We start from the raw sequence: 14,956 nt of genomic DNA on the forward strand, positions 1-14,956 counted from the left end.
TCGCAAGAATTTGATTTCTGGATGACTTCTGAGTAACAAAGGTTTCAAATTAGTTTTTGAATCTAATAAGTTTGTAATCACCAAGGGTGGGGTGTATGTGGGAAAGGGCTACATGGCTAAGGGTTTCTTCACATTGTATGTACTTTCTACTGATGCTATTAATAATAACAACAAGCCTAGTGCATCTTTTGCTTACTTGATTGAGTCCTCTACATTATGGCATGCAAGATAAGGACATGTTAATTTTCGTTCTCTTCAAAGAATGGTTAACTTAGGCCTATTGCCCAAATGTTCCATGAACAAAGTGTCTAAATGTGAGATATGCATAGAATCCAAATATGCAAGACATTCATATAAATCAATGGAAAAATCAAATGAAGTACTTGGTTTAATCCATAGTGATCTTTGTGATTTCAAGTCCACACCAACTCGTGGAGGAAAGAACTATTATATTTCTTTCATTGATGATTGCAGCAAGTACTGTTATGTCCATTTGATTCAGAGTAAAGATGAAGCTTTAAATATGTTAAAGTCGAAAATCAACTAGACAAAAGAATAAAAGTATTACGATCGGATAGAAGTGGTGAATACGAATCTAATGACTTTGCAGAATTTTGTTCAAAATATGAAATAATACATCAAACGACAGCACCATACACTCCTCAACAAAATGGAGGGCTAAACATAAAAATCGAACATTGAAAGATATGATTAATTCCATGTTAAACAGTTCTAGTGCACCACATAATTTATGGGGTGAGGCGCTCATTGCTGCCAACAGAATATTGAACTGAATTCCACATAAGAAGACTAATCAATCTCCTTATGAAATCTGGAAAGGTAGGTTACCTACATATAAAACTTTGAAAGTGTGGGTTGTCTTGCGAAAGTTCAAGTGCCTCTTCCGAAGAGACAAAAACTTGGACAAAAAACAATGGATTGTATATTTATTGGTCATGCCAATAATAGTTCAGCATACAGATTTTTCGTTCATAAATCTGAAATTGCAGACATTCATGTAAATACAATACTTAAATTTGCAGAAGTTGAGTTTTTTGAGGAAATTTTTCCTTATAAAGATAGGTCATATGTTTTGAATAAAAGAATACATGATGATACTACGAGATATAATCATGCTTTAACTTCTAGAATCCAAAGCCAAGATTTGGAACCACGGAATAGTAAAAGAGCAAAATTTGCAAAGAATTTTGGTCCTGATTTCCTCACTTATCTCCCCGAAGAAGAAGAAGAAGAGCCTCAAACTTATAAGACTGCATTAGAATCTTCAGAAGCACCTTATTGGGGAAAAAAAAAAAAAAAAAAAAAAAAAAAAAAAAAAGGCTATTCAAAGTGAAATGGAATCTATTATGCAAAATAATACATGGGAATTAATTAATTTGCCTCTGGGAAATAAACCAATAGGAAACAAATGGATTTTTAAGAAGAAATTGAGACCGGATGGTACCATAGACAAGTATAAAGCTCATCTAGTTGCCAAAGGGTATCGCCGAAAAGAAGGACTTGACTACTTTGACACTTATTCCCCAGTAGCTAGAATAACCTCTATAAGGTTATTAATAGCTATAGCGCCTATTTACAATCTCGAGATACATCAAATGGACGTAAAGACTGCATTTCTAAATGGTGAATAAACAAAGAAATATATATCGAACAACCTGAAGGTTTCATTGTCAAAGGGCAAGAAAAGAAAGTTTGCAAATTGATTAGGTCATTATATGGACTTGAACAAGCTCCTAAGCAATGGCATGAAAAATTCAATCATAATATGATCACAAATGGATTTGTAATCAATGAAAGTGATAAATGCATTTATGTTAAGCAAACGAAAAATGCTTGTGTTATTGTATGTCTATATGTTGATGACATGCTTAAAATGGGAACAAACAAAGATGTGTTTAACTCCACAAAGAAAATGTTAAATTCTAGCTTTGATATGAAAGATATGGGATTAGCTGATGTGATTCTTGAACTTCGAATTCTAAGGAATTCAGATGGATATGTTCTAACTCAATCGCATTATGTTGAAAATGTTCTAAAAAGGTTTGAAGAGAGCATATCTCAATTGGAATATACCCAAGTTATAGGTTGCTTAATGTACATTGTGAATTGTATAAGAAGACCTGATCTTGCTTATTCAATAAGCCGATTAAGCAGGTATTCAAGTAATCTTGGAAGAGATCATTGGAATGCTTTAATAAGGGTATTAAGACACTTAAAGCATAAAATGAACTATGGTTTGCATTACACTCAATATCCCCCAGTATTAGAAGGATATAGTGATGCAAATTGAATTTCAGGGAGCACATGTAGTAAATCCACAAGTGAATATGTATTTACACTTGGGGGAGCAGTTGTGTCATGGAAATCGTTTAAGCAAACATGTATAGCACATTTGACAATGGAATCAGAGTTTATAGCCTTAGATGCAGCTGCTGATGAAGCTGAATGGCTTAAACATTTTCTGGAAGATATTCCATTATGACCCAAGTCTGTGACTGCAGTATGTATTCATTACAACAGCATGACTGCACAAGGTTAAGCTAAAAACGCTGAATATAATGGGAAGTCGAGACATATAAGACAACGACATAGAACCATTAGACAGCTACTCATGAATGTAACTATTTCCATTGACTATATTAAATCTAAGGAGAACATTGCCAATCCTTTGACTAAAGGCCTATCCAAGGATCAAGTGGCATTTACATCGAGGGGAATGAGTTTAAAGCCAACTCAATGAGTTATAACTTGACGGAAACATAACCTAACTAATTGAAGATCCCATGGTCTAGATTCAATAGGCAAACTAGTTGAGGATAACTCAAGGTAAGAAACATACAATCCTTACTCATTCCTATGATGGAAAACAGTGTGTTGCCTGTAAGACAAATAGGGCGAATCACTATTCTTAATAATGCTAATATCTTATGGTTAAGATGACTAGAACATGATATTCTTGATTAGCATTACCTATATGAGATTGATGTGGGGTCGCATGTTTGAGAATTGATATGGCTACAACTCTCTTAAGGTCTCATCAAATCAGGATATGTTCAGGACCAAACTGAACACAACCGTATGAATTGAAGTGTGTCAAGTATGTGTTATGTGTGATACTTATTGTTTCGATTTACTACTAAGAATGATCAATTCAAGATGTTAAATTCACTGCTTCATTAGGTAAATCCAATAAGTACTCACTAAAGAAGGTTCAAGTCCAAAAGACACTTATCCCGATGCGTATCATATCTAAGTTCTCTAGGAAAAACGTTACTAATTTAGTTAGTATCTTATTTTCTATTCAAATGTGGGGTATTTCTCAAGTTTGAATAGAAAATGTGGGGTATTGTTGGAACTTGTGAACTTGAGAGGGACTTTAGTCCCACATAGCGCTTTCAGCCTTTTGTAATTCCTCTTTATAAGTGAGTTTACTCACTTAAATTCATTGCTTCTGATATACTGTGTATATAGTGAAATTGTAATTCGAAATACCTATGCAATTATCATATATAGTATAATTGATATTTGATTGGTTCTAACAGTTTCTTTAGGTAGTAGCAACAGTTTCGTACTATTACAGGTTGTCAAGTGCAGCGAGATGGCGCTGGAGGTTTAGGGCTTTAGTTAAGGAGGGTGTAGTCAAATTAAGATTTGAAATGATTTTAAAAGACTTCAGAATCAGGATGTAGTCAATTAGGATGTTAAGAGCAGATTTTAAAATATTTTGAAATCATGGTGTAGTCAAAGTATGATTTAACTAGATTTAAAAGAATGCATCCAAATCCAGGGATAGTCAATTAGGATTTAAAATCCAAGGTGCAAATATGTAGGTATTCAAAATGTCATAGATTTTGAAGGATTTCATTAAGAGATTTTGTAGGATTTGTGAGTGAATTTTACACATACAAAGACTAAAGAATCCCACCTCCACCCCTAGGATTTCTTTTCAAGTTTCTCTCTCAAACTGACTTTTCTATCTCTTGCATACAAACCTCACTACCTGCATTCAAACCGCTCATCACTATCACTATGTCATCTTATCATCTCCCTTTAACACAAAACCCTACAGCCAATTCCAACAACTGGCCGGGTCTCGAAGTTCCAGTTCAAAGGCTCTCTCTCAAGTCACGCATGTTTTTGTTATCCCTTTCTGCAATTACATATTTATTTAACACAATAACAAATGAATTTTCAATTAACCAAAGAGCCGTGTGAAAGGTATTACTCAAAATAGATAAATATGTAAACCACTACTACTGTGACAGCGTCACCTCTTCCTTCATAAACATCTCTAAGCCTACAAAAAGCTCACATACTTGGTACCTGGGAAAAGAGGATACCAAGCAGGGCATTTTTGGTGACCTCAGCATTCTTATGATTCATCAATTTCATCAAAAGTTGGAGTGAATAAACCAGAATTGCTTCCAAAAGAGTTTAGCCTTGTAATTGAATATATATAACCATTGTTGCCAATTTAACAAATTAATACACCCGACTATTGTTCTATTCGAATCTCTACGCGCTGGGTCAATGTTTTGATGTAAGTTAGAATTTTTACATAAGGTTCGGTGATGTTTACAAGTTGGGTCGGAAAATAAAGAAAGATAAAGGATTGAGTATCATGTTCATATTGGTTTGGTGAAGTTTAGAAATCCTAAGAAATCCATGAGACAAGTTCATACAAATCCATATAAATCTGTTGAAATTCATATAGAATGTAAACTCTATTAAAATCATTTAAAATCTGTCACTTAAAAAAAAATCTATTAAAATCCTATGAAATCCAAATTAACTACACCCCCAAAATCTAAGCAAATAGCAGACGGTGACTTGGGGCTCGGCTGCAGCTTCAATTTAAGCACCTTTTTTTTAATAAAAATTTTAAAAACTAATGACAACTATATTGACAAATCCAAACTAGACAAAAACAACCACAGGGAACGGATACCAAACATAAGCTGATCAAATCTCGAAAAATCAAACATGTTATGATACTAAGTTGAAAATAAATGAACTGAAAAAACAAACAAATATAATTAAGAACACTAATAAACTAAATCCTAATCTTCAAACGAAAACTTAATTCTAACACGGTGGACACCACCAAACAAAAAAAAAAACCCACGTTAAATTTGTCCGTACACAACAATACCTATCTCTTTCGACATCTTTGAGGCAGGCGGCGATGGCAGCGGTCTTCAGAATATGACAGAAAATGCACAATGACAACCTCCCTTTTGTGACATTGTCCACCGGATGACGATGGTACAACAATGGTCACTTCCCAACATCACAACTAGCGGTAGCAGTCGCAATGTGGTGGTCATGGTGGTGGATGAATGTGACTCGCTTGTGGAATGTGACATGGCCATGACTACCAATCACCTTGTGTTAACATCATTATGTTCCTAGTGATATTTCTCTTTATTTGTAAGTGAGAGGTTTTAGGTTCAGTTCTCACCAAAGGGGAATTTGAACCGCATTATTATGACTAGCCTAGTGTAAGGCTTAGCTCACTCCCCCACCCCCTTAGTGGAGACTTTATTTAAAAAAAAAAAAAAAAAAAAAAAAATCAAACATTGGCGATGCCTCCAAACTGTTTGGAGCATTGGCCTTCCTCAGAACAATGGGGTGTCTTTAGACATCACATGGTCCGATGCTTGGTGCTTCTGTTGCTTATGTTATCTTATATTTTGGTAATGTGAAATGTAAACAACCGGAACCTCTATTTTGTTCTAATCTATTTCTTCTGTTCTGTCTTTGCATGTGGTGCACACATGTTTCTGTTTTTCAACCCTTTTCCTGTCTGTTTTCTTAGATCGACAAAGCATAACAAGTGTTGGGAAAAGTGGTTTCATCTTTTCTCCGTCCGCGGCCGAACTTTTACAAAACACATGAAAAGGTACAACGGTGAATAGGGGGAATGAAAAACAATAGAGGAGAGAAGGTCTATCAACGCAACATGCCAAACTGCCTAACAAGAAAGTTATTCATTGTCGATCCTGATTGAATCAAAAAATAAACATTCATCACAGAAACAAGAAGATCAACGTAGATCACGTAGCCATTCCTTCACTACATGAAACATAAACACCACGTTGATCAAGAATGTGTGATCCTGATTTACGAGCATGTATGCCGACAAAGGAAAGAAATTTCAGTCTGAATCTCCTCTTTATTTCGCTAGAGAATAAAAGTTACTATGCCTACAGATGACAGTGAAATCATGAACGCTCAAGTTCAAGCTAAATTTTGATTGAACTAAAGAAAAATAGTACAGACCCAATGTCTATCATGGATAAATGAAGTTAGACGATCTTCTGGCTTCTGTTTCCCAACATCGATGCTTCGAAGAAAAATAAATCCAACTAGCGATGAAACTGAAATGTACATACAATGACCGTGTAAACGAAATAGTTACCCTCGCATCAAATCAATGTCAACATGACTGTTACGCATATCCAGTGGCCGTGATGCCTGCCACGCGGCCAATGAAGCACTTTGGCTAAGACTCTGATCTGGTTGAATGCTGTTTAGTGCAACCGAATTGTCAACTGTCTCATGTTCCAAGTCTGTGACACCTTCTACGGCTTCCCTTTTCTTGTTCTTTGTCTTCGGACCACCCCATATGAAGCTACCTACTATCACCTGGATTCATCCACCATGTGTTTCAGCCTCAAAGTTAGCAAAGGAAGCGGAAAAAATAACTCCTCTAAGACATTTTCTTATCTACTTATGTAAACTCGTATTGTTCAGATGAAAATTATGCTGGCATGTTTCTGTTCTGCTGAAGTCACCACTATATCCGATTACCATTTACGGTCACAGTAACAATATTTTGTAAAGAAAACTAGCACCAATCCCATAAATTTCTTTCCCCATTGAAAAGATTAACTACCAATTCATAAGAATGACAAAGATTTACTGAGCAAACACAATGAACAAAAGCTAAAGCAATGAAGAAGTTACTACCTGAACAGGGGTTGCTGCAATAAGCATCCCTCCTACTCCTCCACCAATGACACGGCCATCAGGACTAGCAAGGGAAACGCTCAGACCACCACTTCGGTTTCGGGAACCACCAATTTCAGTTAGCAAGTAAGAGCCTGAGAGACATATTATCTCAAACCGTCCCTAAAGAAGTCGCAAACCACAAGAAAATAAACTCAAGTGAAGTAAAAAAGAACCAGAAGCTTCCGTGAAGAAAAAGAAGGAAAATATGCAAAGAAAAATACATAAACTGTGTCTGTCTGTGTATGTATATGCGCATGCGTGATTGTGTATGTAGGATTTGCGGAAAAAATTTACCACAAACATAAACGGATGTTGGACTCGGATTACTTTTTCATGAATAACCTCTTATTCGTAAACGTTACCCCCAAAATTCCAAATACCCAAGAAAATATAAGCCTAGAATTTACTCAAACCTTCACAAGGGATCAAACTGACCAAGAAGTTCAATATTCATACCTCATATGTGACTGTACCACCAGAAGTTGAGGGCTGACGTAGCGTCACAGTAGAAACAGCACCATTGGCTGACAAGATGCACACAGCTCTTGGCCCCTGCTGCGAAAACGCCATTATTTTTGTTGCAACATCCTGCAAGAAAGGATAAGCTGATTTCAAGACAACAGAATAGATAACAGTCAAACCTAAAAAAGAAATATCTTCAAGAACTCGATTGTTTATAACTTAATATAGCAGTCATGACAGAATAACAATCACCCAAGTGAAACTGATGCACCTCAATGCTTATCTTTTTATTTTCCAGTAAGATTTCATAGCCTATATCAAAGTCAACCACCTTAAAATCATGGCTACCTCAAACTACCAAATTCAAGCTGACTCGCAATTTTGGCTCATTTGAATAATTGCTAGTCCTTTATATACTTACGATGTGTAATATCTCTACATCTCCAATAGTTACTTATGCATAATTAAATTATTACATTTATGGACATTAACCTATATACATAACTAAGCCGGCACAGGACTCATGAATCTGACATCATCGGGCTTCTAAGCCACTCATTTAGTTGCAGACATAATCAGAATCTACACCACCACTTCTTGGCCACATAAAATATCAATAGAGAACTCTTCATGACAAAAGAAGTAGGTTCTTGCATATATATGATTATATAATACATGTATATATATGGATGAGTTTATTTGGCATACTTCTCCCACTGCAATGCTGATAATATGTGGAGTAAATCCCATCCCAGCCGAACCAGACAGCAATCCGCCTAGCAAAACAATCAACCATTTGCAACATCATTTTCATACAAAAAGTTCCAATGCAGGGCAAGAAGCATAAATTTAAATCATGTAGGTAGTACGCAATGACTTATTGAAAATGTAGTTCTTTTTACTACATTTATGTTTAAAATCAGCCTGTATAATTCCACATTTTAATGCCCTTGGATATGTACCAAATGCATCAAAATTGCCCAAATTCTGTTTGGCCATTAGAATCATCCTGTCTACGAAATGTTGCAATAGTTTTGAGATAGTTTACATGACAGTAGTGGGACTGTCAGTATATTTACTTCGGATAACAAGCATTCGAGTTATAGGCACAGACTTCAAGCCGCAACTAATATCAGATAGGCAGCTAGTAGACTTTTAAAAGTTAGATCATAAGACAATGTAAACAGACACATTACGTTATTTAGGATACCCCAACTTAAAAAAAGTTCTCTGAGATTTCTCTAAATTATGAATACAATAGGAAAAAAAATTCTTCAACAAGATATCACCAGCGTTACTAACAAATATCCCAATAGAGAAAAGTAAAATTGCTATTGCAAGTCGCAACTTACCATGAGACACTAATTGTTGCTTCTTCCCAGACCCTGGTGGCCGCCCTCTACCCCGTTTTGGGCTTGATGATAGTGTACCAGGATTAGCAGATGCTGCAGGAGACAATGCCAATGAAACAGTCCCATCAGGTCCATATTTTCGAGGTCTTCCTCTTTTCCTTTTTAAAGATTCGCCTGGTGGAACCGCGGATGGTGCACCCAGATTGACGCCATGCTGTGAAATAGTCAAAGAAGGCCCTATCGGCAATGTTGATCCAATGTTACTTCCTTCAATATTGGATTGAAATGCTATATTTGTATTAGATAAGGGATGAATGCCTGGTGATCCATGTATCCCAGATTGTGTTCCGGAACCAGTTATTCCTCTAGACGTAAAGTAAGAGGCTGACCCCGACAATGCCATAGGGTCCCTCCGATCCATGCATTTATTTGATTATCTTTCAAAGGCAACCTTGAAGCCCCAACTTTGCAACTCAATGCAAAATGCTCCCTCGTGCTCTAATACTCACTATTCAGTACTAGGACCAGCTCTATAGAAACACAAAATTCAGCAGAATGTGAACCCAATTTGCAAATACTAGACAAGTTTCTAGGTATCCAAAATTCGGATGCAGAATACTAACACTGAAATTACTACAAGATATACATCTTTTCAGGATTCGAACATAACAACCAATAAATTGGTATCAGATTTCACAGATGGAATTAAAAGCTAGAACAAAAGAGAGACAGAAAAAAAAAAACCAACTTGGCTAGAATTTCATATGCAAAAGAAAAGCTATGAAATTTAAGTAAAATTACAACTTGATTAGAGCAACAGCCACAAAACTTTTAACAACCAAGAAAGCAAGAGAGAAAAGGAAGTTCAAAATTCAAAGACTAATAATAATTAAGTAGGAGAAGAGACAAAGATGGAAGCTACTTTTACAGCTTACCAAACCAAGGTAAACAAGAAAAAGGCTTCATGCTGAAGGGAAAGAGCAAGAGAGACTGAAAGGAAAGAGGTCCACTGTCACCAACCCATTATAAATCCTTTGACACCAAGCATCTTCAAAGGCAACCCCATAACCATATGCATCAAATCCAAAGCTCTAATCTTTCAAACTTCAAAATTCAAAACAACCCCTCTCAAGAAACTTTTATTTAAAAAAGGCTACAACTTTGAGTCAATGCCAATATGTAGGAACAAATCCAGTTCTTGTTTTGGCACCACAAAGTGTGAGAATGCAAAAGAAAAGATAACCCAAGTAAAAAGATGACAGAGAGAGAGAATCAAAGTGGTATTTTTCAAACAGGTTTAAAGGTCAGACTGTGGTGAAGAAGAACATTGCGTGCTTCTCTAGGTCTGGGACTAGGGGATGGGTAAGAAGTTTGAATTGTGTAGAGAGAGAGAGAGAGAGAGATTCTTGAAGGGGCATTAAAGGTCGAACTGTTTTTTGGGAAATGCAGGAAGGAGGGAGTTCATTTGATGTGAGAGAGAGAGCGATGTTTACTACTGGGTCTAGCACAAGTCCTTATCTGAATGCATTTCTCTAGGATGTAGTTTACTCTCTCTCTTCCTCTGAGAAAAGCTACTTATCTTTCTCTGTTCAAAGGCACCTCTCTCTTTCTCTTGTGTGTGTGGCACAAGTGGAATTGGGTGATGATCCCTTGCTGTGCCTTTGCTTCCTTTCCCTTGTTGGACTATTCAATTTCATGGGATAGAGTTTGAGAAGCAAACAAAAACTTAACAGAAAAAAGCACTTCTTGTTTGGATAATACCGATTATTTATTAGAAAATAGGAAGAAAATTATGATTGTATATTATATTTTATAACGGTTGATGGTTGAATACTTTTATTAATGATTTAAACAAATAATTTAATATACACTATTACGACACATGATTTATAAAAATAAGTTCAAGTAAATAATCTCTGGAGGATCATTTTTATTTATTTTTTTTCCTACACTTAAATATTTTCTTTTAAAAAACTATTTATGGATTTTTTTTAATTATGGAATTTTCTTTGAGGAAGTCTATCCAACGCGCATAAATGTGACTATGGAATCAATGTGTTTTCGTAAAGATAAATGATCATCATATAACATTTTTCTCTTTCTACGTAGTTTAATTTGAGGGCCAAAATTAAAAAAGGTATGTAAAATAAGGTGTGTAGTTCTCATTTTTCTTTGGTGTATATACATGGTATGAAGTTCTAAATAAAGTTGGCCACAACTTAACACGATAAATGGTGGTGGCACACAAAAATTTATATATACGAAAATGTTGCATACAACTTAGTCTTTGGGTTAATTTTGTCCAGTCTGTGTTTTTTTTTTTTTTTCACTAAAGAAAAGTCAAATAGTCTAAAAAAATAATGCTAAATCGTAATGAATTGCTTGCAAAAAGTGATTACTAACCTAAACCGAGTCAAACCGACCACTTACATATTGGTATGAGAAATGATTAATACAACATTTTTCTCTCCTTACACATCCCTGTTTAAACATGTTTATTTATGTTTGATTTATTCAGCTTGACTGCAGTAAATAAATATGAGAATGGCTAAAAAAGGTGTATGAAAATCAATTCTCCGGTACTGTTCACTTTAACGGAAAACCACATTTTTACACTAAAAAGTCACACCTGGTACTATTCACTTTACTCTTTGTTTTGTCTTTATCGTTAAAACTCAAAGTTTTCAAGCCCTTTTCATTAGTCTTCCTTTTTTTTTATTCTCTAATAACTAGATAACAGTGTTGAATTTGATGATTGATGAATATCGAAGTTGTTAATTTTTGAGTTGTAACTATATTAGTTACTTAAGGGCTGTTTGATAACCTTCATTTTTAGTTACCAAAGGAGTGTTCAAATTTCAGTTTTCAAAAAATAAAAATGAAAAGTTAAAAATGAAATGGTTATCAAATAACTATAAATTTTGAATTTTAATGGCAAGTAGGATGTATTTGGTGTACTAAACGAGAATATATGTAACAAATTATGATATTTTTATCATTGTAATTCCTCTAAAATGTTGACCAAATAATTGAGCTTAGGTCCAACCCGCTAGAACAAAACCATTAAATACTTTAGTTTGGTTCGATTTCTTTAAAAACCTTTGACAAAATCAAACCGAATCAAACAGTAATTGTGTAATCGATCTAGTTATGATTTTAGCGTGAAATCGATTCAATTTAAGTGGTGTCAACTTGTACACATACATCACCTACTATTTAGAGCGCGTGAGACGCATTGGAAGACTAAAGTACAATGGTGACCTCACAGAAAATGGGTTAGGGCCCGGTCGAGTAGAGGGCGACTTCGCATGTGACTGACTATGCGAGTCTGTGACTCATCTCTCTCATCTCACCACTTTCCATGCCCCAGGGTGGCCAAATGCAAACTAGGACGAAAACATCTACACAAAGAGCACTGATGGCACAAACCTATACATGTAGGACAATGGAGGCTGGAGAGCCACCTATAAAGTGAATGTATGTGGAAGGTTTGTGCATAATGTGTGAGTGTGTATTTAGCTAAATCCCCATGGCTTTAGGTCGTAAGGTTTATATACATTGTTGGTTTATTCTCTAATGACTTAAGTTTTCAAGTCAACGTATAATTAGAAGTTTTTTTTTTTGTAAGTGGTCATGAGTTATATTTATATTCAGCACTTGTTTGTTAGTTTCTAAACATAGAATGAGACAGAACCTATATGTTTTGTTTTGCTTCAATAAATGCACGTGTTTCTACATTTCAGTTTAACGTTATTCAGTACGAGTGGAAACGTAAACTTGATATACATTTTTGCTTAGTCACTTTTTTACCTTTCTTGCTAATTGCCCATTAATAAGGGTAATTGCCTAACATTAGTCTAATGTGGAAATGTCCACACTAATTCTTCATGTTAATTAAGCATCAACTCATGAACAAAGATGGGCTAAAAACTATTATACAAAGATTTGTTCTTAGAACCATCCCATTCCAAATTAAACTAATTTTATAATATAGTGAGAGACTATTTTTATAATATTGGATAGTTGCACAGGTTTTTGGAGGACTGTTTTATTTGGTCCATGAGCATGGGATCATGATCTCCAAAAGCGGATGTACCTTTTTTTTTAATAAACAAAGTGGAAGTACCTTGAACTCTGTTTTTAGAAAAATTCCAATTTTTAAACACAATTTTTTATTTGTTTTGGTGCTTCTTCAATCAAGATTTAGCCAATTATAGTGGGCCAAAAGGTTATGGGTGTCGTTTTCAATATCAATCATTAATCCAAAGTTTATATGGCAATATTTTTTTGTCAACTAATTTTAATAAAAATAAAATATACTAATACAAAGTAAGACAAGTCCAAAAACAATCTACAACATTAAAGTAAAAGTATAACCCACTACAAAGGTAAAATAAGAAAACAAGCCCCAAAAACGCGAGCCCATAATAATGCCTAAGCCGTTAACTCTAGATCTAGAAACAAGAACTAGCGTCCTCCACCAAATAGACACACCACCATCGCCAAGCCACCACCACTAAGAAGAACCAACGAACTGAAAGGATGAACTGAAAATAGGGTGGCAAAGCCACCGCACTAAAAGCTTCCCATAATCCACCAAATAATACGAAGTGCACTTTAGTAGCCACCGAAACTCAAAGCATGCCTCCAACCGAAGTCCATGGATGGAACTCGAGGAACCGAATAGCTGAGCCAGGTTTGCAGTAGCTTGCCGCTAGAAACAACAATTTGGAAAGAAAAGGCATGAAACTTTGAAATGAGATAAGATTTGCCAACAATTGAGACAAAACTCAATAAAAACAAGACAAGCTCATAGCAAAAACAATCATAAGTCAAGGGCCAAAGAAAAAGAAAAAGAAAATAAAGAAGGTGGGGCTAAGAAAGAAGGAGAAGGGATTAGAGAAGAAGGAGATAGGGTTGCCACCGACCCCATCCAGCAGGACAGGTCATCAACTAATTAGTAAGATTGGATTTGGGGATTCTTGACTTTGGGAGTAAGGGAGCGGCGCTAGGGTTCTCTCATTATTGGCACCTTGTTTATATGGCAATGTATAATGTTGATAAATACTTGCAAATTTGTAGGTTTTTCATGACATGGGTTAAATTACTTAGATTAATGTGTTCATTTTTGCACTCATGACACACTCCGACCTAGAATGTCAACTAAGACTCTGAATCAAGTTGTGTTTGGCGACACCATGAAGCTGACGAAGCCATAAGTGTAGTGATGTAGAAAATGTGAATAAATTTAAACCTAAAAGTGCCTAAATACAATAGTGCACTGTGAGCGGGAATGAACCCAATTCACACGTGATGACAGAGCATAAGTACAGTACAGTAAAATAGGGTGAGAATTATACCATCGATGATAATCGTCTGCACCAAGATTTGCCAATAATCCTCATCGGTACGAAAACTCTGCTACTAACACCTGGAGGGGTGAAAAACAACGATGAGTGGGCCTGAAAATAAAGTTTTAATAAATACCTTTTGAAAGCGTTATAACCCCTTGTCGTAAAACCCATATAGTTTCCAGAAAATAATACTACATAAGTACGAAAACGAATGCATGAGTGCAATGAAAATAGAAGTGTGTTATGCCTCAATATCTCAGCAATACTAAGTGTAAGCCAGGTGTGAAACCAATACAAAATAGTATGCCAGTCGGAGTCACTTAACGTGACCTGTACGAATGGACCTGTAGCTCATCAATCTAGGCTAGCACACGAGTCAAAGTCACCTAGTGTGACATGTACGACATGCTGGGTATAAATATGTACGCTCAAGTGCTACCATCACGTGAAGGCTATGCGATAATTCGCGGGTCACTTATGAGTCGAAACCACCTATTATGGTTTGTACGACAGGCTGACACCAGACTTAGATCCCAGGTGAGTGTGCGGTGCGGGAGGTGAACAATCATGTGAAGGCTAGCCCTAGCCCCGGGTAAAAGCACTAATACCAGGATGCAGCCATGATGAGCTCTAAATAAATGTGTGCATACCAATGTAATATAACCCATTCAATAACATAATACTCACTTGAAGTTTACCTGAGTCTCCACAACAATGCAATATTTAAAATGTAACTTATTTACGACATGGCAA

The 14,956-nt window shown here is 35.7% G+C and overlaps 1 protein-coding gene across 2 annotated transcripts; it reads right to left on the reverse strand.

Moving 5' to 3' along the window:
• Positions 1-6,176: 6,176 nt before the first annotated feature.
• Positions 6,177-10,499, reverse strand: LOC103938660 (AT-hook motif nuclear-localized protein 9). Of its 2 annotated transcripts, XM_018645314.2 has the most exons (6): positions 9,785-10,499; positions 8,850-9,379; positions 8,206-8,273; positions 7,492-7,623; positions 6,994-7,155; positions 6,177-6,669 (listed from the first exon to the last, which is right to left on the reverse strand). In XM_018645314.2, exons 2-6 carry the CDS (start codon positions 9,268-9,270, stop codon positions 6,439-6,441), a joined length of 1,014 nt encoding a protein of 337 aa, XP_018500830.2. In that variant the 5' UTR covers positions 9,271-9,379; positions 9,785-10,499; the 3' UTR covers positions 6,177-6,438. The 2 variants fall into 2 exon arrangements, with proteins under 2 accessions (XP_018500830.2, XP_018500829.2); XM_018645313.2 differs by having other exon boundaries at positions 8,850-10,499.
• Positions 10,500-14,956: the final 4,457 nt, after the last annotated feature.

Source organism: the organism of the source record quoted next, unplaced genomic scaffold, assembly GCF_019419815.1.
Source record: "Pyrus x bretschneideri cultivar Hongxiangsu unplaced genomic scaffold, Pyrus_bretschneideri_v1 Contig4, whole genome shotgun sequence".
Taxonomy (NCBI): domain Eukaryota; kingdom Viridiplantae; phylum Streptophyta; class Magnoliopsida; order Rosales; family Rosaceae; genus Pyrus; species Pyrus x bretschneideri.